General features: G+C 45.3%; 2 protein-coding genes across 13 annotated transcripts in view; one reads left to right on the top strand and one right to left on the bottom strand.

The window, feature by feature from the left end:
* Positions 1-9,360, top strand: part of LOC118379591 (homeobox-containing protein 1-like) — a 34,122-nt gene extending 24,762 nt beyond the window's left edge. Inside the window, exons 7-10 of one of the 10 annotated variants that reach the window (XM_052485909.1) lie at positions 1,935-2,030; positions 6,386-6,480; positions 8,204-8,287; positions 8,728-9,360. In XM_052485909.1, coding sequence (XP_052341869.1) covers positions 1,935-2,030; positions 6,386-6,480; positions 8,204-8,287; positions 8,728-9,096 — 644 coding nt within the window. In that variant the 3' untranslated portion in view covers positions 9,097-9,360. Of the gene's footprint in view, positions 1-1,934; positions 2,031-6,385; positions 6,481-6,733; positions 6,845-8,130; positions 8,288-8,727 lie in introns of those variants that run through there. The other 9 variants (XM_052485910.1, XM_052485908.1, XM_052485911.1 and 6 more) reach the window with 9 other exon arrangements.
* A 5,399-nt stretch (positions 9,361-14,759) lies between these two features.
* Positions 14,760-25,078, bottom strand: part of LOC118362137 (kinesin-like protein KIF13B) — a 75,636-nt gene continuing 65,317 nt past the window's right edge. The window contains exons 37-40 of one of the 3 annotated variants that reach the window (XM_052485902.1): positions 24,722-24,855; positions 20,614-20,676; positions 19,483-20,179; positions 14,760-19,248 (exon numbers count right to left, since the gene is read on the bottom strand). In XM_052485902.1, coding sequence (XP_052341862.1) covers positions 19,040-19,248; positions 19,483-20,179; positions 20,614-20,676; positions 24,722-24,855 — 1,103 coding nt within the window. In that variant the 3' untranslated portion in view covers positions 14,760-19,039. The remainder of the gene's footprint in view (positions 19,249-19,482; positions 20,180-20,613; positions 20,677-24,721; positions 24,856-25,078) is intronic. The other 2 variants (XM_052485903.1, XM_052485904.1) reach the window with 2 other exon arrangements.

Raw genomic sequence — 25,078 nt, 5'->3', positions numbered from 1 at the left:
GCACCGCCATGCCCATGAGTACGCACCGCCATGCCCATGAGTACGCACCGCCATGCCCATGAGTACGCACCGCCATGCCCATGAGTACGCACCGCCATGCCCATGAGTACGCACAGTGGAATAAGGAAACTGCTTGTCACGCGCAGAATGGGGAAAATATATGTTGAAATTATGAGAGTAATAATTAAATCAATTTCGATTTCATTGTGAATTCATATAACATATTTTGACAGGATATATGCTGTATCATTTGATCACATCGGTGCAGTACCATAATATCCATATAAAATAGGTCTACAGTAATGTGAAATGATTAAATACGGTGATCTTGCTGTGTTGGAAGATTTGAGACAAGCTGCATTTGGCAGAGAGACGTTTTTAGAGACAAAAGCGAACATGTCAGCAGGCGGCTTGCAGAAAATCTCACAGCCCTCGATGAGACAATATTTTGGAGTCAATCATCAGCAAAATTAACTTTACCTTACAATTTCCATACACCATCACACAACAGATTGAAGTCGAGGTGTTTCTTTGCCATCAATGGGTTCCCGAATACGAACAGAGCAATAGACGGCAATTTTGTCGCCATAAAAGCGCCATCCAAAAACGAGAAAAGGCACTCTTAATGTGCAGGGAAAACGCTGCTGAATGTAACACGCCTGTTCATTCTGCAGAACAGAAGTGTTGGCCGACAGGAGGGAGCTGTTGAGGATGGATGGCTTCTTCGTTAGTGTTGCCTACTCATCTGAAGTATACTGAACAAAAATATAAACAAGCTGAAATTACAGATCCCATTTTCCATCGCACAAAAATGTGGGACGCAAATTTGTTTACATCCCTGTGAGTTAGCATTTCTCCTTTGCCGACATAATTCATCCACCTGACAGGTGTGGCATATCAAAAGCTGATTAAACAGCATGGCCATTACATAGGTGCACCTTGTACTGGGGACAATAAAAGGTCACTCTAAAATGTCTTTTGTCACACAACACAATGCCACAGATGTCTCAAGTTTTGAGGGAGTGTGCAATTGGCATGCTGACAGCAGATAAGTTCATTTCTCTACCATAAGCATTGCCCACCCATGTCTGCCCACCCATGTCTGCCCAGTCATGTCTGCCCAGTCATGTCTGCCCACCCATGTCTGCCCACCCATGTCTGCCCACCCATGTCTGCCCAGTCATGTCTGCCCACCCATGTCTGCCCAGTCATGTCTGCCCAGTCATGTCTGCCCACCCATGTCTGCCCACCCATGTCTGCCCACCCATGTCTGCCCACCCATGTCTGCCCAGTCATGTCTGCCCACCCATGTCTGCCCAGTCATGTCTGCCCAGTCATGTCTGCCCACCCATGTCTGCCCAGTCATGTCTGCCCACCCATGTCTGCCCACCCATGTCTGCCCACCCATGTCTGCCCAGTCATGTCTGCCCACCCATGTCTGCCCACCCATGTTTGCCCACCCATGTCTGCCCACCCATGTCTGCCCAGTCATGTCTGCCCACCCATGTCTGCCCACCCATGTCTGCCCACCCATGTCTGCCCACCCATGTGAAATCAGTAGATTAGGGCCTAACACATTTATTTCTATTGACTTATTTTTTTATGAACTGTAACACAGTAAAATCATTGCAATTTGTGTTTATATTTTTGTTCAGTATATGTGACTTAAGCACATTTTTACTCCTGAACTTATTTAGGCTTGACATTACAAAATAGTTGACTCTCAAAATACTTACTGACTCTAGAGACATTTCAGCTTTACATTTCTAAAAACATAAATCCACTTTGACATTGAGATGTTGTGTGTAGACACAATTCAGGCTGTAAAACATAACAAAGTGGAAAAAGTCCAGGGGTGTGAATACTTTCTGAAGGCCCTGTATATTGAGTACACTTGCAACACTGAGAATGTGTGCGTGTGTTTGTGAGTGCAGGGAAGAAGCTGTCTGATCTGGAGAAGGTCACGTCTCTGAAGGTCTACAACTGGTTCGCCAACCGCCGCAAAGAGATCAAGAGACGTGCCAACATAGGTAACGTTTCCGACCCCCTCGGGGGTGTGTGTGTGTGTGTGTGTGTGTGTGTGTGTGTGTGTGTGTGTGTGTGTGTGTGTGTGTGTGAGAGAGAGAGAGAGTCTATATGTCAGTGTGTGTGGTAGAGAGTCTGTATGTCAGTGTGTGTGTGTGTGGTAGAGAGTCTGTATGTCAGTGTGTGTGTGTGTGGTAGAGTCTGTGTGTGTGTGGAGAGAGTCTGTATGTCTGTGTGAGAGAGTCTATATGTCTGTGTGTGGTAGAGAGTCTGTGTGTGTGTGTGTGTGTGTGTGTGTGTGTGTGTGTGTGTGTGTGTGTGTGTGTGTGTGTGTGTGTGTGTGTGTGTGTGTGTGTGTGTGTGTGTGTGTGGTAGAGAGTCTGTGTGTGTGGTAGAGAGTCTGTGTATGTGTGGTAGAGAGTCTGTGTCAGTGTGGTAGAGAGTCTGTGTGTATGTGTGGTATAGAGTCTGTGTGTATGTGTGGTATAGAGTCTGTGTGTGTGTGTGGTATAGAGTCTGTGTGTGTGTGTGTGGTAGAGAGTCTGTGTCAGTGTGTGTGTGTGGTAGAGAGTGTGTGTGTGTGTGGTATAGAGTCTGTGTGTATGTGTGGTAGAGAGTCTGTGTGTATGTGTGGTATAGAGTCTGTGTGTGTGTGTGGTAGAGAGTCTGTGTCAGTGTGTGTGTGTGGTAGAGAGTCTGTGTGTGTGTGTGTGGTAGAGAGTCTGTGTGTGGTAGAGAGTCCGTGTCAGTGTGTATGTGTGGTAGAGAGTCTGTGTGTGTGTGTGGTAGAGAGTCTGTGTCAGTGTGTATGTGTGGTAGAGAGTCTGTGTGTATGTGTGGTATAGAGTCTGTGTGTATGTGTGGTATAGAGTCTGTGTGTGTGTGGTATAGAGTCTGTGTGTGTGTGTGTGGTAGAGAGTCTGTGTCAGTGTGTATGTGTGGTAGAGAGTGTGTGTATGTGTGGTATAGAGTCTGTGTGTATGTGTGGTAGAGAGTCTGTGTGTATGTGTGGTATAGAGTCTGTGTGTGTGTGTGGTATAGAGTCTGTGTCAGTGTGTGTGTGTGGTAGAGAGTCTGTGTGTGTGTAGAGAGTCTGTGTGGTAGAGAGTCTGTGTGTGGTAGTAGAGTCAGTGTGTATGTGTGGTAGAGAGTCTGTGTGTGTGTGTGGTAGAGAGTCTGTGTCAGTGTGTATGTGTGGTAGAGAGTCTGTGTGTGTGTGTGGTATAGAGTCTGTGTGTGTGTGTGGTAGAGAGTCTGTGTCAGTGTGTATGTGTGGTAGAGAGTCTGTGTGTGTGTGGTAGAGAGTCTGTGTGTAGAGAGTCTGTGTGTGGTAGAGAGTCAGTGTGTATGTGTGGTAGAGAGTCTGTGTGTGTGTGGTAGAGAGTCTGTGTCAGTGTGTATGTGTGGTAGAGAGTCTGTGTGTGTGTGTGGTATAGAGTCTGTGTGTGTGTGTGGTAGAGAGTCTGTGTCAGTGTGTGTGTGTGGTAGAGAGTCTGTGTCATGTGTGGTATAGAGTCTGTGTGTATGTGTGGTAGAGAGTCTGTGTGTATGTGTGGTATAGAGTCTGTGTGTGTGTGTGGTAGAGAGTCTGTGTCAGTGTGTGTGTGTGGTAGAGAGTCTGTGTGTGTGTGGTAGAACAGTCTGTGTGTGTGTGTTTGTGTGGTGAGAGTCTGTGTCAGTGTGTGTGTGTTAAGTCTGCCTGTTCAGAGTCTGTGTCAGTGTGTGTGTGTGGTAGAGTCTGTGTGTGTTTCAGTCTCAGTGTGTTTGAACTGTGGTAGAAGTCTGTGTCAGTGTGTATGTGTGGTCCAGAGTCTGTGTGTGTGTGCTAGTCTGTGTGTGTGTGTGTGTGTGTGTGTGTGGTAGAGAGTCTGTGTCAGTGTGTATGTGTGGTAGAGAGTCTGTGTGTGTGTGTAGAGAGTGTGTGTGTGGTAGAGTGTGTGTGTGTGTGTGTGTGTGTGTGTGTGTGTGTGTGTGTGTGGTGGAGAGTCTGTGTGTGTGTGTGGTGGAGAGTCTGTGTGTGTGTGTGTGGTGGAGAGTCTGTGTGTGTGGTGGTGGAGAGTGTGTGTGTGTGGTGGAGAGTCTGTGTGTGTGTGTCCGTGTGTGTGTGGTAGAGAGTCTGTGTCAGTGTGTGTGTGTGTGTGGTAGAGAGTCTGTGTCAGTGTGTGTGTGTGGTAGAGAGTCTGTGTCAGTGTGTATGTGTGTGTGTGGTATAGAGTCTGTGTGTCAGAGTGTTTAAAAAATATATATATATATTTTACCTTTATTTAACCAGGCAAGTCAGTTAAGAACAATTTCTAATTTTCAATGATGGCCTTGGAACAGTGGGTTAACTGCCTGTTCAGGGGCAGAACGACAGATTTGTACCTTTTCAGCTCAGGTGTTTGAACTTGCAACCTTACGGTTACTAGTCCAATACTCTAACCACTAGGCTACCCTGCTGTGTGTGTGTGTGTGTGTGTGTGTGTGTGTGTGTGTGTGTGTGTGTGTGTGTGTGTGTGTGTGTGTGTGTGTGTGTGTGTGTGTGTGTGTGTGTGTGTGTGTGTGTGTGTGTGTGTGTGTGTGTGTGTGTGTGTGTGTGTGTGTGTGGTGGAGAGTGTGTGTGGTGGAGAGTCTGTGTGTGTGTGTGTGTGTGGTGGAGAGTCTGTGTGTGTGTGTGGTGGAGAGTCTGTGTCAGTGTGTGGTGGAGAGTCTGTGTGTGTGTGGTAGAGAGTCTGTGTGTCAGTGTGTGTGTGTGGTAGAGAGTCTGTGTGTCAGTGTGTGTGTGTGGTAGAGAATCTGTGTGTCAGTGTGTGTGTGTGATAGAGAATCTGTGTCAGTGTGGGTGGTAGAAAGTCTGTGTCAGTGTGGGTGGTAGAAAGTCTGTGTCAGTGTGGGTGGTAGAAAGTCTGTGTCAGTGTGTGTGGTAGAGATTCTGTGTGTGTGTGTGTGTGTGTGTGTGTGTGTGTGAGAGAGAGTCTGTGTGTCAGTGTGTGTGGTAGAGAGTCTGTGTGTCAGTGTGTTTGTGAGAGAGTCTGTATGTCAGTGTGTGTGGTAGAGAGTCTGTGTGAGTGTGTGTGGTAGAGAGTCTGTGTGTCAGTGTGTTTGTGAGAGAGTCTGTATGTCAGTGTGTGTGTGAGAGAGTCTGTGTCAGTGTGTGTGGTAGAGAGTCTGTGTGTCAGTGTGTTTGTGAGAGAGTCTGTATGTCAGTGTGTGTGTGAGAGAGTCTGTGTCAGTGTGTGTGTGTAGAGAGTCTGTGTGAGTGTGTGTGGTAGAGAGTCTGTGTGTCAGTGTGTTTGTGAGAGAGTCTGTGTCAGTGTGTGTGGTAGAGAGTCTGTATGTCAGTGTGTGTGGTAGAGAGTCTGTATGTCAGTGTGTGTGTGAGAGAGTCTGTATGTCAGTGTGTGTGGTAGAGAGTCTGTATGTCAGTGTGTGTGGTAGAGAGTCTGTATGTCAGTGTGTGTGGTAGAGAGTCTGTGTGTCAGTGTGTGTGGTAGAGAGTCTGTATGTCAGTGTGTGTGGTAGAGAGTCTGTGTGAGTGTGTGTGGTAGAGAGTCTGTATGTCAGTGTGTGTGGTAGAGAGTCTGTATGTCAGTGTGTGTGGTAGAGAGTCTGTATGTCAGTGTGTGTGGTAGAGAGTCTGTGTGAGTGTGTGTGGTAGAGAGTCTGTATGTCAGTGTGTGTGGTAGAGAGTCTGTATGTCAGTGTGTGTGGTAGAGAGTCTGTGTCAGTGTGTGTGGTAGAGAGTCTGTATGTCAGTGTGTGTGGTAGAGAGTCTGTGTGAGTGTGTGTAAGGAAGGTTGTAAGGCTTCAGTTAATAAAGAAGTAGACAAAGTCTCAGATTCTGCAATAGATCAATACTTTATTCAGAGAGCGCTCTGTCTTCAAAATAAGAACACAATCTTTTTATAGCACACACACATGAACTCGCATCAGTAGAAACGCCACCTCTCTTTAGGTGGGCTGTAGTTCACATACATTGTTTATCACCCTTCTGCAACATGTTTCATCATCTTCTGCAAGCTATTTCTAACAGTTTTCCTCCTCCCTAGGGTGGGGAGGTCTCTTTCCAGTTATTAGTTTCACCGTTCTCACAAGTCAACAGTTCAGTTGTTCTTGAATGTCTCAACTATACCCAGCTCGTATTGCGAAATAGTAACGCAATGGCCTAGTCACACACATTATTGGATTATGACTCTTAACACATTTCATACAATTATATGGTTTCAGGGTGGAATACTTTAGTCATTATCTTAAACATAAAAATTATTTTATCACGGTGTGTATGTGTGGTAGAGTATGTGTGTCAGTGTCCGTGGTAGAGAGTCTGTGTGTGTGTGGTAGACATCAGATATGTTATGATCAGGTCTGTTTTTTTCCGAAGAAGCAGCAATCCTGGAGAGCCATGGGATTGAAGTCCAGAGCCCTGGAGGACACTCCAACAGCGACGAAATCGACGGGAATGACTTCTCTGACCAGGTAACCACCCGTAAGGAAGTGGAGTGGTCCAGAACCCATGCACTTTGTTGTATCTGACAGGTGGTCTATGATATACATGATGGATCACCCCTGAGAAAGTGAAATGTTCTCTCCCAGTTTGTGTTGTATGTTGTAGCCAAGGGGTGTGGTTTAACACCTTGCCTCTTTGTTTACCTACTGGGCTGTGAGGTTCCTCTGTTTGAGAAGAGCTGTGACCAGACCTTTCAGTCTCAGCCTCTTTGTTTACCTACAGGGCTGTGAGGTTCCTCTGTTTGAGAAGAGCTGTGACCAGACCTTTCAGTCTCAGCCTCTTTGTTTACCTACTGGGCTGAGAGGTTCCTCTGTTTGAGAAGAGAGCTGTGACCAGACCTTTCAGTCTCAGCCTCTTTGTTTACCTACAGGGCTGTGAGGTTCCTCTGTTTGAGACGAGAGCTGTGACCAGACCTTTCAGTCTCAGCCTCTTTGTTTACCTACAGGGCTGTGAGGTTCCTCTGTTTGAGACGAGAGCTGTGACCAGACCTTTCAGTCTCAGCCTCTTTGTTTACCTACAGGGCTGTGAGGTTCCTCTGTTTGAGAAGAGCTGTGACTAGACCTTTCAGTCTCAGCCTCTTTGTTTACCTACAGGGCTGTGAGGTTCCTCTGTTTGAGACGAGAGCTGTGACCAGACCTTTCAGTCTCAGCCTCTTTGTTTACCTACAGTGCTGTGAGGTTCCTCTGTTTGAGAAGAGAGCTGTGACTAGACCTTTCAGTCTCAGCCTCTTTGTTTACCTACAGGGCTGTGAGGTTCCTCTGTTTGAGAAGAGAGCTGTGACCAGACCTTTCAGCCTCTTTGTTTACCTACTGGGCTGTGAGGTTCCTCTGTTTGAGAAGAGAGCTGTGACCAGACCTTTCAGCCTCTTTGTTTACCTACTGGGCTGTGAGGTTCCTCTGTTTGAGAAGAGCTGTGACCAGACCTTTCAGTCTCAGCCTCTTTGTTTACCTACAGGGCTGTGAGGTTCCTCTGTTTGAGAAGAGAGCTGTGACCAGACCTTTCAGTCTCAGCCTCTTTGTTTACCTACAGGGCTGTGAGGTTCCTCTGTTTGAGAAGAGCTGTGACCAGACCTTTCAGTCTCAGCCTCTTTGTTTACCTACAGGGCTGTGAGGTTCCTCTGTTTGAGACGAGAGCTGTGACCAGACCTTTCAGTCTCAGCCTCTTTGTTTACCTACTGGGCTGTGAGGTTCCTCTGTTTGAGAAGAGCTGTGACCAGACCTTTCAGTCTCAGCCTCTTTGTTTACCTACTGGGCTGTGAGGTTCCTCTGTTTGAGAAGAGCTGTGACCAGACCTTTCAGTCTCAGCCTCTTTGTTTACCTACAGGGCTGTGAGGTTCCTCTGTTTGAGAAGAGAGCTGTGACCAGACCTTTCAGTCTCAGCCTCTTTGTTTACCTACAGGGCTGTGAGGTTCCTCTGTTTGAGAAGAGAGCTGTGACCAGACCTTTCAGTCTCAGCCTCTTTGTTTACCTACAGTGCTGTGAGGTTCCTCTGTTTGAGAAGAGCTGTGACTAGACCTTTCAGTCTCAGCCTCTTTGTTTACCTACAGGGCTGTGAGGTTCCTCTGTTTGAGAAGAGCTGTGACCAGACCTTTCAGTCTCAGCCTCTTTGTTTACCTACAGGGCTGTGAGGTTCCTCTGTTTGAGAAGAGCTGTGACCAGACCTTTCAGTCTCAGCCTCTTTGTTTACCTACAGGGCTGTGAGGTTCCTCTGTTTGAGAAGAGAGCTGTGACCAGACCTTTCAGTCTCAGTCGACGAGACCTGTCCTCTCCCACACAGGTACTGTATCCTGTTACAACTCCTATTGTATTATGGTTTACATATTCATACTGTACTCCCATGTTTGGTACAGAACTTTTTCTATACCAAATCTGTTAGACGGGTAGCTAATCAGCAAATGGGGGGGGAACAAATTCTTATCATTTGTTTGCATGTGTTTGACCATGCGAACCAGTTGTGTTCTGTAACCGAACAAGGGTAAGTCTCAAGCAGATTCTCCATCTGAAAAAGCAGGACAGTGGAAATCAACCTGTTAGACTTTGCTTTAGCTATCCATGTCTTTCAGGTCAGTGTAGGTCAGGGGTCTCCAACCCAGATGTGGTCTGTGAACTGATTTGTGGTTTTGCGTAGTAAATGCGCCGCTCAGTTGTCTGTGTCAGGGTTGAAGACCACAGATGTGTAAACATGACCCATGACTCCTCCCCCTCTTGCGGTTGCAGGTTCCCACCCTGCTGCCAAGCTGGCTGGCGGCTTGGCCTGGCTCGGGCAGGGGGGGCTTGGCCGTCCAGAGGGCCAGCTCTCTGATTTGCCGATCCTTGCTCTCGGGAGCGAGTCTCGCTCAGGGGGCAGGGACGGAGGGTTCCAGACTGACGGGTGTGTCCTGGTCTGCCCCCTCCCCCCCCTCCCTCCAGGACAACTCCTCCACCAATCACAGCAATGCCCTGGAGCACCAGGATCCCATCACTCTCGCAGTGGAGATGGCGGCCGTCAATCATAGCATCCTCGCCCTGGCCACGCAGGCGGGGGGAGGATTGGCCCTGGGCGGGACAGGCAGTGACATCAAGACCGAGGTGGTGGAGCCCAACTAGGGGGGGGGACTGTGGATGAGTGGGAGGGATGATCGGGACGGAAAGATGTGTGTATACATGACAGTATGAACGAGGGAGGGAAAGGTGTGTGTGTGTGTATGTGTACATCACAGTAAGAAAGAGGGAGTGAATACTACTGTTCAAAAGTTTGGGGTCACTTAGAAATGTCCTTGTTTTTGAAAGAAAAGCACATTTTTTTTTGTCCATTTAAAATGACATCAAATTGATCAGAAATACTGTATAGACATTGTTAATGTTGTAAATGACTATTGTAGCTGGAAACGACTGATTTTTTTATGAAATATCTACATAGGCTTAAAGAGGGCCATTATCAGCAACCATCACTCTTGTTCCAATGGCAAGTTGTGTTAGCTAATCCAAGTTTATAATTTTCAAAGGCTAATTGATCATTAGAAAACCCTTTTGCAATTATGTTAGCACAGCTGAAAACTGTTGTCCTGATTAAAGAAGCAATAAAACTGGCCTTCTTTAGACAAGTTGAGTATCTGAAACATCAGCATTTGTGTGTTCAATTACAGGCTCAAAATGGCCAGAAACAAATAACTTTCTTCTGAAACTCATCAGTCTATTCTTGTTCTGAGAAATGAAGGCTATTCCATGTGAGAAATTGCCAAGAAACTGAAGATCTTGTACAACGCTGTGTACTACTCCCTTCACAGAACTGCGCAAACTGGCACTAACCAGGATAGAAAGAGTGGGAGGCCCCGGTGCACAACGGCGCAAGAGGACATTAGTGTCTAGTTTGAGTTACAGTTGCCTCACAAGTCCTCAACTGGCTGCTTCATTAGTAGTACCCACAAAACACCAGTCTCAACGTCAACAGTGAAGAGGCGACTCTGGGATGCTGGCCTTCTAGGCAGAGTTCCTCTGTCCAATGTCTGTGTTCTTTTGCCCATCTTAATCTTTTATTTTTATTGGCCAGTCTGAGATATGGCTTTCCCTTTGCAACTCTGCCTAGAAGGCCAGCATCCTGGAGCCGCCCCTTTACTGTTGACTTTCAGACTGGTGTTTTGTGGGTACTATTTAATGAAGATGCCAGTTGAGGACTTGTGAGGAGTCTGTTTCTCAAACTAGACACTCTAATGTACTTGTCCTCTTACTCAGTTGTGCACCGGGGCCTCCCACTCCTCTTTCTATTCTGGCTAGAGACAGTTTGCACTGTTCTGTGAAGGGAGTAGTACACAGCGTTGCACAAAATCTTCAATTTCTTGAATGGAATAGCCTTAATTTCTCAGAACAAGAATAGACTGAGTTTCAGAAGAAAGTGCTTTGTTTTTGGCCATTTTGAGTCTGTAATTGAACCCACAAATGCTGATGCTCCAGGTACTCAACTAGTCTAAAGAAGGCCAGTTGTAATTGCTTCTTTAATCAGGCCGTTTTCAGCTGTGCTAACATAATTGCAAAAGGGTTTTCTAATGATCAATTAGCCTTTTAAAATGATAAACTTGGATTAGCTAACACAACGTGCCATTGGAACACAGGAGTGATGGTTGCTGATAATGGGTCTCTTTTCGCCTATGTAGATATTCCCTAAAAAATCAGTCGTTTCCAGCTACAATAGTCATTTACAACATTAACAATGTCTACACTGTATTTCTAATCAATTTCATGTTATTTTAATGGACAAAAAAAAAGCTTTTCTAAGTGACCCCAAACGTTTGAATTGTAGTGTATACGTACGGTACGTGACTGTTAGAGTGTACATGGGGATGAGGTTATAGAGTATGAAAACATTGTATGTCATGGTGCAGGTAGAGCATATTGGAATGTTATACTGTAAATCAGCAGTGTCAAACTCATTTTGCCCTACGGGTCCTACCTCCACCCCTATCCCCTCCCTAATACCTCTACCACCCTAGTAAACCCTTTTAGACTGTTCTAGAGGTGTTGGGAGGCCTGGTTCTACCTCCACCCCTATCCCCTAATAGCTATACCTCGTTACCCCCTAGTACCCCCTTTAGACTGTTCTGGAGGCATTGCGTTGGTAAGTCTGGTCCTGAAGGTGTGGGTGTATGTATGGTATATGCTCTTGTCTGTGTGGGTCTAAAGATTCAGAATAGTTTATTATAGAACCCTGCAAACCTCCCTCTAAGCATGGAGGACCCCTGCCTTGGCACCTTCTCCCCAAGGTGCTCTGCACACTTTCATTCTCATCACCCCCTATTCCCGTCATCACTCTATCCCTCTCACTCCCTATGCCTGTCATCCCTCTATCCATCACTCCCTATGCCCGTCATCACTCTCACTCCCTATGCCCATCATCATTCTATCCCTCTCACTCCCTATGCCTGTCATCCCTCTGTCCCTCACTCCCTATGCCCATCATCACTCTCACTCCCTATGCCCGTCATCACTCTATCCCTCTCACTCCCTATGCCTGTCATCCCTCTATCCATCACTCCCTATGCCCGTCATCACTCTCACTCCCTATGCCCATCATCATTCTATCCCTCTCACTCCCTATGCCTGTCATCCCTCTGTCCCTCACTCCCTATGCCCATCATCACTCTCACTCCCTATGCCCGTCATCACTCTATCCCTCTCACTCCCTATGCCCATCATCATTCTATCCCTCTCACTCCCTATGCCTGTCATCCCTCTGTCCCTCACTCCCTATGCCCATCATCACTCTCACTCCCCATGCCCGTCATCACTCTATCCCTCTCACTCCCTATGCCTGTCATCCCTCTATCCCTCACTCCCTATGCCTGTCATCACTCTCACTCCCTATGCCCGTCATCACTCTATCCCTCTCACTCCCTATGCCTGTCATCCCTCTATCCATCACTCCCTATGCCCGTCATCACTCTCACTCCCTATGCCCGTCATCACTCTCACTCCCTATGCCTGTCATCCCTCTATCCATCACTCCCTATGCCCGTCATCACTCACTCTCTATGCCCGTCATCATTCTATCCCTCTCACTCCCTATGCCTGTCATCCCTCTATCCCTCACTCCCTATGCCCGTCATCACTCTCACTCCCTATGCCCGTCATCACTCACTCCCTATGCCCGTCATCATTCTATCCCTCTCACTCCCTATGCCTGTCATCCCTCTATCCCTCACTCCCTATGCCCGTCATCACTCTCACTCCCTATGCCCGTCATCATTCTATCCCTCTCACTCCCTATGCCTGTCATCCCTCTATCCCTCACTCCCTATGCCCGTCATCACTCTCACTCCCTATGCCCGTCATCACTCTATCCCTCTCACTCCCTATGCCTGTCATCCCTCTATCCATCACTCCCTATGCCTGTCATCCGTCATCACTCCCTATGCCCTCACTCCCTATGCCCGTCATCACTCTCATCTATGCCTGTCATCTCTCACTCCCTATGCCTGTCATCTATGCCTCTCTATGCCCGTCTCACTCCCTATGCCCGTCATCATGCCCTCTCACTCCCTATGCCCGTCATCATTCTATCCCTCTCACTCCCTATGCCTGTCATCCCTCTATCCCCCACTCCCTATGCCCGTCATCACTCTCACTCCCTATGCCCGTCATCACTCTATCCCTCTCACTCCCTATGCCTGTCATCATTCTATCCCTCACTCCCTATGCCTGTCATCCCTCTATCCCTCACTCCCTATGCCCGTCATCACTCTCACTCCCTATGCCCGTCATCATTCTATCCCTCTCACTCCCTATGCCTGTCATCCCTCTATCCCTCACTCCCTATGCCCGTCATCACTCTCACTCCCTATGCCCGTCATCATTCTATCCCTCTGTCTTTGTCTCTCACCTCCAACTTCGCAGTATAAGGGAGACGGGAAGTGGTGAGGGTTTAACAGGCCTCTGGAGACAGGAAGTGGTGAGGGTTTAACAGGCCCCTGGAGAAGCCTATATATTCCCTTGTTGTAGCACTACCTAAACTGGTTAGGTTTAAAGCTAGTGAGATCAGACATTCATTATATTATTGCTTACGAATGATGCAATAAAAACTGCCCCTAAATTCTTAATGATGAAGGGAATAGATAGAATCATGCTAGCTAGTGAGAGGGGCCTTGTGTATGTGCTTGTTATGGGGGTAACTATAAGCATATTGTAGCTGTACCCAAAGCATTTGTTTTTAGCTTTTAGCCTTAATTTAAGGCAACCGACTGATGTTATGATCACGTTCCCCAGTTGAAAGGAAATTATTTACGCTTTTAAAAGATTGCCAATCAAGGGAGCATTATAAATGTCCCTATTATTGGTACTGGGAGTAATGCAAACACTTATTTTTCTATCTGCTTTATATGCCATGACGTGTTCTACACACAAGCTGTTATCGAAGATACCTACTTTTAGATTGTATTTTAAAAAGACACTTTATGGGAGAAACTACCATGGCGCTTCAGTTTCCTCCCCACGTAGCTTATTGGTCATCCTGAGTGATTGACAGACCAGGCAGGCAATAGGAGGAAGGAAGACTGATCTGCTGGCTGACACATGTTCAAGGGTTAGGGGTAAGGGTTAGGGGTAGTAATTTTGGCTGGTTTAGTTGTGTAGGTCCTATTATGAATAAATCTGTAGACCTCAACCCCAAACGATTTGGAAACTTTCTCATTGCCAGATGTACACAATGATTGGAGTGTTGGCTGACCAGTGCACATGCAAGATTCAAGGTGCAGAGATGAGACTAACATTGTTTGGGGTGAACTGTCCCTTTAAGTCATCCAGTATGTCTTGAATGACAGCCAAGCTGACCCGAGGACGGTTTCTGCTAGCCATTAACCTAGTGCTTTGTTCTAATCAAATATGTATCTTACTTGAGAAGAGATTTCATATTTTATTTTCAGTTTTACTTCCATGTGTAAAGTTCTGCCAAACAGGAATGTATATTAGATTCATGAAATGCTTTATTTTTTATATCATGTTTTGTGTTTTCCATTTGATATGTGCCCAATCTGCCGTGTGTGTTTTGTGTTTTCCATTTGATATGTGCCCAATCTGCCGTGTGTGTTTTGTGTTTTCCATTTGATATGTGCACAATCTGCCGTGTGTGTTTTGTGTTTTCCATTTGATATGTGCACAATCTGCCGTGTGTGTTTTGTGTTTTCCATTTGATATATGCCCAATCTGCCGTGTGTTTTGTGTTGCATTACTCAAAGGCAAAGCTTCTTCCTTCAGGTTTCTGAGGTCTTTACTCGTCTCTCAAGACCGTTAACCTGAGACGTAATGCATATTAAGTAGCATACACTTTGGTTTTGCGTCTTTGACATAAGTCAAATCTCTGCATATTAAACCAGGTTGCGTTTGCTACTTAATGAACTTTAACCTTTGTGGGAGGTGCTTTGCCTTTGACGTTCCGAAGGAACGGATATCGCCAGTCCTTGTATTCACATTATGTATGAGTGTTAAATGAGTCCTGTTCTGCTACTTCAGAATTTAGTGCCTTTTTTGGACAGTAGACTGTTCTGTAATGAATATGTAGAAAACTATGCCTTTGTTACATTTTCTCATTTGTTTACTGTACCTACTAGAGAATAAAGAATGTGTGGTTTTGTTGAGCAACTGAAATCTAACGGCATGATTTCACAAAATGTGTATCAACTGGTTCAAATCTTGAACTGCACATTTAACTGGAATTGCAGTCAGTGCATGGCTTCCGGAAGATTACGCAGCGTTCTCCATAAAATAACTGCAGACGATAGAAATGAAATCAATTCATTTTTTTATTCTTTCCTTTACAGGGAGATTATTGTCCAGGCGATAAAAAATACATGATTATTCTTTGGATTTCAGCATAGAATTACACAGAACAATTAAATTAAATCAAAACCCAAACTTGCGCTCAGATTGTTAAGTCTTAATATGCAAATATATACATAATCAAGCCTACACGCATTCGCTCACAGAAATACTCAAATACACTTCATGACAACACAATCAGACAAATGATTGATTATAATAACTCAAGACTCCAGGACGAGGCACAAACCAGAGTTGGTCTCAAGTGAGTCGTTGTGTCCAAATTGGAACCCTATTCTCTGTGCACTATATGGGGAGTAGGGTGCCATTTAATGACAAACCGGTGTACAAATATGGTCTGAAGATCGGGCCCAATTCCATTTCTATCCCTTCCTCCAGCTCAAACCCCTTTAGTATTGGACAGAAATGGAACGTGGCTCCTGAGTTGGGCATAAAGATTCTCTGCTCTAGTTGATATCGGTGTTAGTTTCCTCTAACATGAACTCCCATGGTCCCATGTGGCAGAGTGTCTGATGTAGTGTGAATAAAGTCTTACAATATACAGGTCTCTCTATGGAGGGAGTTTAAGGGCTTGCAGTTATTGAGTCTCGCATTGCCAGACTGGGTTTAATAACTAAAAGCCTCTGAGGGGGACAGACTGGTAGACTGAAGGCCACATAAAGGCAGGTGTCATATTGCTCTGAGCTCTGGACCAGGGTTGCCAAAGATATACAGGAAATGCATGTAAACAAATGTATACTCTTGAAATATTATTTCCCCCATAACGGTTTGTTGCATCTGTGTCCTTGGGCCTTTAAAAATATATGCTCACAGTAGCACTTGACAACAACAAAAATATGCCTTCTGTGGAATGATGAAAGGGTAACTGTATAGACGGATCCTTAATCAGGTATAGACAGTCTAAGGGTCAGGTGTGTATTCATTAGTTGCAGACCGTAGCAAAAGTGGTTTTCCATTTACTCCACACAAGTTTATTGGACCAATTCAGGTAGGTCCTGTTTCATTTGCTTCTGGTTCCTAGCGAATATACCCCTGATGTGGTTCTGAGCGCAAACAGTCACAACCATATATGGTCAAATATAAAGTCCAGGATGACGCCTATTGAAATGAAAGCCAGAGGATGCATGTATGACAAATGACTTCCTCCCGTTACACAGCATTCAGGTAAATGTGTACCTGCTTTTCAGTACAAAAATGTATGCACTACTGTAAGTCGCACTGGATAAGAGTGTCTGCTAAATGACAAAATAATATTGACAGAAATGAGGAAACATTGCCTTTAAAAGGAGCATAGCTGACAGTGTGAACAGATTGAAGCTCCGCCTCACTGCACCTTTTTTGAGTCAGAAGCCAAGACTCCATCGGCAATGTGAAATAACCCAGAAAAGTGACTTCATAATGAAAGGTGTTTGAATCAGAGCTACTTCCTGATGTGAGAGACAGAAACAGAGTGAGGCACGGAAATAAATAGATAAGCCTGAAGTGATCTCAAAACACTCTTCTCTGTGCAGAGGTGAGAAGACGAAGGCCAAATCCATCCGATACACCACCTGCTCTCTCTTCATTACAACACTGCGTGTTCACACACATACACAGTTCCCCTCCTATTACCACAAGTATGATCACTCGATAAACACGACGACAAACTTTTAAAAAACGCTAGCTATAGCTATAGAAAGAGCAATGTAAAGTGTCTGACCAACTTGGGGACAGTACATGACAATAAATAAGCACTTGCTATGTTCCATTTCTCTATCAATTGGCCAGTCACTAACTCCTACTTACTTTCTCCCATCTCAAGTGGTGTATAGAAGGCTAAAAAGCAAGACTAGAATGTCAATGATCGAATCCATTTACAGTTATATAACAGTGACTATAGCAGCACCATTTCTCATAAAATCACTTGTGCAAGCAACAATTTTTTTCAGTACAATTTAGAAGGCTTTAACTATTTCACACGATAAAGGCATATGTACAACCATTTATATACAGTATATCACAAAATGATATACTTGGGCCCAATTTGGACATTTTCACTTAGGGGTGTACTCACTTTTGTTGCCAGCGGTTTAGACATTAATGGCTGTGTGTTGAGTTATTTTGAGGGGACAGCAAATGTACACTGTTATACAAGCTGTACACTCACTACTTTACATTGTAGCAAAGTGTCATTTCTTCAGTGTTGTCACATGAAAAGATATACTCAAATATTTGCAAAAAATGTGAGGGGTGTACTCACTTGTGATATACTGTATATATAACATTGCAAATTTAGGCTTCTCTTAAATCAGATGATAAAGAGTCAAAAGAAATGTCATAGCGTTGGGGTGAAGGGGTTTAGCTTTCAGCTCCTTCATGTGACTGCTGGATGGACTACTGTTAAAACCCACTCTGCATCTCGTTACAGTTTGTACCTCCACTCACGAGGTGAGAATACAGTTTACATTTCTATTCAATGGAATTTCAAGAAGAGGCAATCTGCAGTTGTTACATCTATTTTTGGACGTTTAAATGAATGATATACACCCACAGATTAATTTGAGAGCTGGTTACATTTCTCCAGTCCCATTCCTATTGACCAAAACTGTGGCGGGGACACCACTTTGTTGTTGTTTGAACCGCAGATTGCCCCTTTAAGTATTAACTTCAAATGTCTAATAAAAATGAGATTCACTACATTTTGTAAGAACTTCAGGGATCAATTAACATTTTAAATAATATTCCATAGTTTCAAAGGAAATAACTTGTAAAACACTGCTCCCACAACCTTCTTTCATCTCCCAAAGCCATTGACTCAGTATGTAAATGATAGACCCTATTACAGATCTGTATCTTCACACAAATGGTGAATGTATGCAGAGATCTTTATCCCCCAAACACAAATCAATGACCAGCATAAAACATAACAGATCCTACCTTCCATCCAACATCCACACGTTACATAAAGCTCCACAATGTTAACACAAAGTTACATGCAGACCATACACCATACATCACACTGCTACTTCCTCAAACAGTTCTAGAACCAAAGACAACCATTCTGCTAACACACATCACCACAGTCAGTCACCAAACTAACCTCCAACGTGCAAAATCTCCCAGTGAGCACTTGATGTTAAAAGGACATTGAGAAAAGCAATTTCAACCAATTTTGCTCCCTGGGCTTCTCATAGTGGAACCATCCTTCAACTTACAATTTAAAACCAACGGCTATTACTTTCGTACAAACCACGTCGTCATAACGACGGTGCTTCATCTTTCAGATCAGCCGGAAACATGCACACACACAGATGTGCATATACACACGCACAGGGATAATTGTTCTCCCAGCCTATACTGTAAATTGCCATGGTTAAATTCAGCTTCAAGGGCCAAAACACAGGCACACACACACACATCTTCTCACAGGTACATCCATGTCCACTCTGTAGTCCCTGAGATCACCTCACACTTACACAAGGCATTCTCGTCAAAGCTCAACAGAGGGAGAAACTAAGAAATATAACCAAGAAAAATAAACCCATGAAGGCACATTCTGGAAGAATCGATAATTTCAGATGAATGACTTTACACAGGGGATAGATACAGTAACTGTTAAAATGTCAGTCCACAAAAAGGACTGATAATATCATTTAATTAAAAGGGACAGTTCCATTCAAAAATAGGGGGGGGGGATAAATGGACAGTTCCATTGAAAAAAAGAGGGGCGTTGCAGGTCAGGGTCCGGTGGAATAGTAGTCTCATTCTTTCAGAAGGATTCTCCAAGTGTGACCAGAGTTTGATGACATCAGAGAGCGTGATGTCATTACTTCAGAACCTGAACCTTGGCCCGAGGAGAAACAGTTCCTGTGGGCCACGTCATACAGACAGCAACACTCTGTAGACTACTTCAGGTGCTGTGGAACCACTCAGGGCCTGTGCCCAATCCATGCCACCAGTGCTGTGTCCAGATGGCGAGACAGCAGGGGCTTGTTGGGTAAAGGTCTTCCCTATTGAAATGAACCCAGACAGATCTAACAGAGCACTAAGGTACTGCTCCATAGCTATGGGTGGGCATAGGACAGGGACCGTTTTCCATTAGATGCAGTTGTATTGCATAGTTAGGGGGAGATTGAGAGAGGGTGCTAAGCGAGACGGAGGCCTAGAAACAGGATGTGTGAGTTTTCTACTTTTCTAGGATGTGTAGAATAATGGTCTCTCCCAGACAAGCCTGTTTCTCTTCAGTTCAGCTGCTCCAGGACTTGCGGTTCTCCCCTCTCCTGATAGTGGACTCTCCCCGCAGAACGGGCTGGTTGAACTCGCCGCTGCGCCGGTTCTCCGGGTTCCGTTTGGTGGAATGCTCCCGTCGGAGAACCCGGTCGGGACGCACCAGGACACCGTAACCAGGGTTACAGCGGAAGTAGTGGCGCCCGCCTACGGAACCGTCGTTCTTACCTGTACAGAGAGAGAGAATAAGAGAAATGGGTGAGGGGTAAACAAGGAAGAGAGTTGGTTTAGTACTTTGAAATTCCTAAACTAAGCATTGCCTGCTCTGATGATTCTCATGTACATGTGGACAAGGCCCTCTAGATTTGTTATTTTCAGGCTATTTGCTTAGAGTTACATTTCTTCTAGTGTCATTATGTTGAGTCATGCGATTCTGTGTGAACAGTAAACACACAAACACACCTGAGGGCGAGTCAAGCTCCACCCCGACCCACACGCCCTCGGCGAACTCAGTGTTGCCCACGTAGCGCACTGTCCCGTCCTTATTGGCTCCCACCGTCACGCACACCCCCTCTCTCAGCCAATCAGGTAGCACGTAGTCGCAGCCGCCATCTTCGTCGTCCGGGACGATTTCCAGTCTCTCTAGACTCCCTTGTCTTCCTCCTCCTCTCGCCTCCACTTCCTCCCCCAGGATGCGCTGCTGGAATGACTTCAGGTCCGACGTCGACACCCTCTGTACGGAGAAGGGCTTGTTGCCTGTGGTGACGCTGTAGCCGGGAACTGTGGTGGCCATTTTGTTGTCGTACTGAGGAGAGGCAGCAGTAACACCGTTCCGTTCAGCTCGCTGCTGCTGCTGGATTCTGGGTAACGTAGTTTCAGGAGCATCAATCCCCTTTAGTCCCACCCCTGCATCTAGGAAGGTGAGGGAGGAGGAGGGGCGGAGGGGGTTGGCAGGGTGGTCACCAGCGGTGCTGGCTGAAGCCTCGGTCAGGGTTGCCGTGGAAACACTAGTGGAGAAGTAGCCGCTGGAGGCCTCGCTGATGGGGCTGAGGGGATAGTCATGCTGGGAGGACGGAACAGGAAGAGGGGCTTCGGTGGACTCTGACCACCTGTCATTGGTCAAGGCCGGGATAAAGGCGGTCCTCCCTACCTTAGCAACCTACGGGGAGGAATCACGGCAATGGCAATCACACCACAACAGGAATTTAAGAACTCCCAACAAACTTAAGACTGACTGGAGCAAACCAAGACATCATGATGCCAACACAATTATCAAAATCATAATGATCATCACCATCTTCATCATTATGAGATCCTCAGATCCCCTAGCTTACTACCAACCATAGCTTCATATTACAGTCAATACACTGTCTCAGCCTGGAGAGTTGTTGAAAACTAACTGATTTCAACGAATCAACTACAACTAGACTGATCTCTAACAAACTACAACTCCCAGTGACCACATGAAGTTGAAAAGACGTCCTTTTAAACATATTTTTAACATCTTGTGCTCATAGGGAATGTTGGTTGAACAAGGGGGAGCAGGCAGGAGGAGAGTTGAAAAGAGATGACAGTCTGACAGATGGTTCTTACCGATTCTGTCCGGACCCTGCCGTCTTCAGGCCCCGTCGTCTGCATGATGATACGAGGCATGTGCTGCCAGGAAGAGAGAGAAACACAATTATTGTTCAAATGATTGAAGGTTCAATTATTCATTGAAATACATCAGTATCGTCTCACATTGTCCATAATTTTACGTGTTAATGTAAAAATTCAAAAGCTCAGTTGATTATATTCAGCTCTTGACAAAAATGGTTTTAATCCCTAAAAATAATGGCTAAATCCATAGTGGAATTATCTGTCTTGAAAGGATGACAGATGGTGGTATTACTAAAGATATATTGTCTTTATGGAAATTAAATAGCAAGCTTGGTATATCCTACATCCAGTGTTCAGCGACTTTTGACTTCATTATATATGGACATAACCAACTCAGTGGCATGTGGTTTGAGTGTCTGCCCTGAGATTGGAAGGTTGGGAGCTCAATCCCCGGCCGAGTCAAACCAAAAACTGGCACACAGCATTAATGAGATAGATTGGGGGAAAGGCCTGGCAGTTTTTTGTTCTTCCTTTACCTTATGTCTTGGCCACATCGGTTAGTGTTTGCCGGCCGAGAACACTCAGCACCTCTGAAAAGAGTGCCGGCCCTTAATTTGAAAATATGTGTGCTAATCGATTCTACATATAGAAACACACAAAAATGTCCACCGGCTGGTTTGGCTGGGCGATATGGCCTAAAGTATTCAGACCCCTTCCCCTTTTCCACATTTTGTTACTGTAATGGGAATTTTAATGTTTGTGCTTTTCTTATAACCAATTTCTGTGTTCATGCAAGTGGCTGACTGATCAAATCCTCACTATCAGTAGCTGCAATGGATGTCTCAGTTTCAAGTTCTCAGCTTAGAGAGAAGAAGCCTCGTGAGGTATTGGTCGAAAAACAGTGAACCTCAACACCCCTTCTAACCGGCTGAAATAACGGCGAAAATGGCGTTCAGTATGGTCCTTCACCACTTCTACCGTGAGACCAGAGTCCAAGCCAGCAACCTGTACACAGCATCCAGTCGAAAGCTATCAACTGCTCTTTCTCTCAGGAGTGTGACATGGGTCCATGTGGAGGGAGCATGGAGAGACCCAGTCAAAACCCTTCTCATGCTGCTGGTGTACTGGTAGGAAAATGGACAAGACATGAGGGACTGTAAAGGACAGCGTGAGAGACATTATCAAGGACCATCCACTTTGAACATGTGCCATTAAAAGGAAGAACGGAAACACTATCTGAAGAAGAACACAAAGAAACACCAGGAAAGGAAGGATGAGTGCTGGGGACAGAGGGGTGTGGTCAACTGTGCCCGTAATTTATTTAGGCTTATCCAATATTGTTTATTTGGGGTATCAGGTTGATTGTGGAGGTCTGCACACTGCAACATGTATAGTATTTTAGACTAAGAATGCACTGAAATACCAATCTGTCATTACCACAAGTAAGGAGAAAAGTTAGGGTCTTAAATTAAAGTGATAGCACCAACATGAAGCACTAAGGACTGTCATTCTAAATTTGATTTAGATACTTTATCAATAGTTACAATTGTGATTTGGAAAGGCAGGGCTTCTAGAGACAGAACTGTGCCCTAAATATGTGAGGACCGCTGTAGCTTGGGCTAACCCTGCCTCAATCTCATTCTTAGCAAGTTTGGGAGGACTGTGTTCTCTTTCTCCTCCCTGTGAAATGTTATTAACATGCTGTAAGGCGATCTGCGCCTCATGTTGTTTTCTGCTCCTCCTCACTAACAGTAGCTGCAATTTGGCAGTACGCCCAGACCTTGTTTTGAGAACGAACTACAGATATCTCACTTTCAAGGTCTCAGCTTAGAGAGAAGAAGCCTCGTGAGGTGTTGGTCTGTCACATGTTATGAACCAGTATTGGTCGGTCACATTAATGAAACAAAACGGTAATGATGAATTAATTATGCTAAATCATGCAAATATAACTTGTCTGTGTATAGCCGTACATAACAGCTGCTGGGACTACCCAGGCAGAGCTCCTGATTGACGTGTACTATGGTGCATTGTTGTGGTCGGAAGCTCTCCAGCACGCTGACAAACAATGATTCATTTAAGATCAACTTTGAGTGACCTTGTTTAAGAATTTCCACAACATTACCTTACAGGCTTCTTCTAAAATGTATTAAATAGTCCCCCCTGAAAAATCTACACACACTACCCCATAATGACAAAGTGAAAACAGTTCAGAAATGTTTGTTAATGTATATAAAAAAACAGAAATACCTTATTTACATATGTATTCAGACCCTTTGCTATGAGACTCAAAATTAGGCTCAGGTGCATCCTGTTTCCATTGAACATCCTTGAGATGTTTCTGCAACTTAATTAAGTCCACCTGTGGTAAATTGAATTGATTGGACATGATTTGGAAAGGCACACACCTGTCTATATAAGGTCCCACAGTTGACAGTGCATGTCAGAGCAAAAAACCAAGTCATGAGGCCAAAGGAATTGTCCGTAGAGCTCAGAGACAGGATTATGTCGAGGCACAGATCTAGGGAAGGGTACCAAAACATTTCTGCAGCATTGAAGGTCCCCATGAACAGTAGCCTCCATCATTCTTAAATGGAAGAAGTTAGGAACCATCAATACTTTTTCTTGAGCTGAATGCCAGCCAAACTGAGCAATCAGGAAGAAAGGCCTTGGTCAGGGAGGGGACCAAGAACCCGATGGTCACTCTGACAGAGCTCTACAGTTCCTCTGTGGAGATGGGAGAACCTTCCAGAAGGACAACCATCTCTGCAGCACTCCACCAATCAGGCATTTATGGTAGAGTGGTGAGACAGAAGCCACTCCTCAGTAAAAGGAGTGCCAAAAGGAACCTAAAGACTCTCAGACCATGAGAAACAAGATTCTCTGGTCTGATGAAACCAAGATTTAACTAAATGCCAAGTGCCACGTCTGGAGGAAACCTGGCACCATCCCTACGGTGAAGCATGTTGGTGGCAGCATCATACTGTGGGGATGTTTTTCAGCGGCATGGACTGGGAGACTAGTTAGGGTCGAGGCAAACATAAACAGAGCAAAGTAGAGAGAGATCCTTGATGAAAACGTGCTCCAGAGCTCTCAGGACTTCAGACTGGGATGAAGGTTCACCTTCCAACAGGACAACGACCCTAAGCACACAGCCAAGACAACGCAGGACTGGCTTCAGGACATATCTCTGAATGTCCTTGAGTGGCCCAGCCAGAGCCCGGACTTGAACCTGATCAAACATCTCTGGAGAGACCTGAAAATAGCTGTACAGCAACACTCCCAATCCAACCTGAGAGAACTTGAGAGGATCTGGAGAGACGAATGGTGTGCCAAGCTTGTAGCGTCATACCCAAGGCTAGAGGCTGTAATCGCTGCCAATGGTTATCAACAAAGGTACTGAGTAAAGGGCCTGAATACTTAAGTAAATGTGCTTAGTTTTTTCTTGTTAAGAAATTTGCAAAAATGTCTTAAAACCTGTTTTGCTTTGTCATTACAGGATATTTTGATGAGGGAAAAGAAAGTCAAAGGGTCTGAATACTTTCCGAAAGGCACTGTACCTCACCCCCTCGGGCCTTATTGCTTAATAATAGCACTAAACCGCCCTAGACCATTCTATCCCCAGTCTGTCTTCTGAGAGAGGCTTGTCTAAAAGCCTGTTATACAAGTGTGTTTCATCTGGCAGCTGAGTAACAGTCACTGGTCTAGATGGTACTTCCTCTGAATGCCCTAAATACCATCTCCACTTTCCTCTGCTTAAATGCAGATGATGATGGGTCTCATTGTGAAGGCAGCACTTGGTAAAAGGCCTGATAGACAAAATGAAAATGGAAATACAGGCTACACTGAAAAAAGGCATGGATTACAGCAATGGCTTGAGGCAGAGGATGGAGAGACAGTGAACTATAGTGGATTATAGACTCACATCGACCATCCAGTTTCTCTGGGCTCCCAGTTACTGACTGGTGTTGTGGCTAGAAACAGGGTTTGGTTTATTTGGTGTATCACAAGAAAATGGGAAAGGATTCAATGGGGTTACAAGATAAAAAAGGGAAGGGCTTATTTTAACCAAGGTCAAAAGGTCACTGGGGTTTGTGCATCCTACCTGTAGAGAGTGGGGTGAGGGGCGTAGGGGCTCCTTCTTGTCCTCGCGGGCAGGGAACAGGGACTTGAGCAGCTTGGGCATCTGCGGCACCAGGGCTTTGACTGAAAGATAAGAGGCAGCAAGCCCTGAACGACCTGAGGGGAGAACCGGTGAGAGAGGAGGAGGAAAGGGAGGAGGAAGAAAAGATGAGGAGCAGCGGGAATAAAAGATGGAGAGGAGGAAAAGAGGATGGTGAGGAGGATTGGAAGGTGTGGGGAAGTGTGAGAGATTAAGACAGGAAGTTGAAAAGCAAGCCCAGGAAATGACATTGAAAAAAGACACACAATGAAGAAAATGGCTGGACCAGGTCAGTGAGAC

The sequence above is a fragment of the Oncorhynchus keta genome, chromosome 29, assembly GCF_023373465.1.
Source record: "Oncorhynchus keta strain PuntledgeMale-10-30-2019 chromosome 29, Oket_V2, whole genome shotgun sequence".
NCBI classification, from domain to species: domain Eukaryota; kingdom Metazoa; phylum Chordata; class Actinopteri; order Salmoniformes; family Salmonidae; genus Oncorhynchus; species Oncorhynchus keta.
This window is presented reverse-complemented; position numbering and strand designations above follow the sequence as displayed.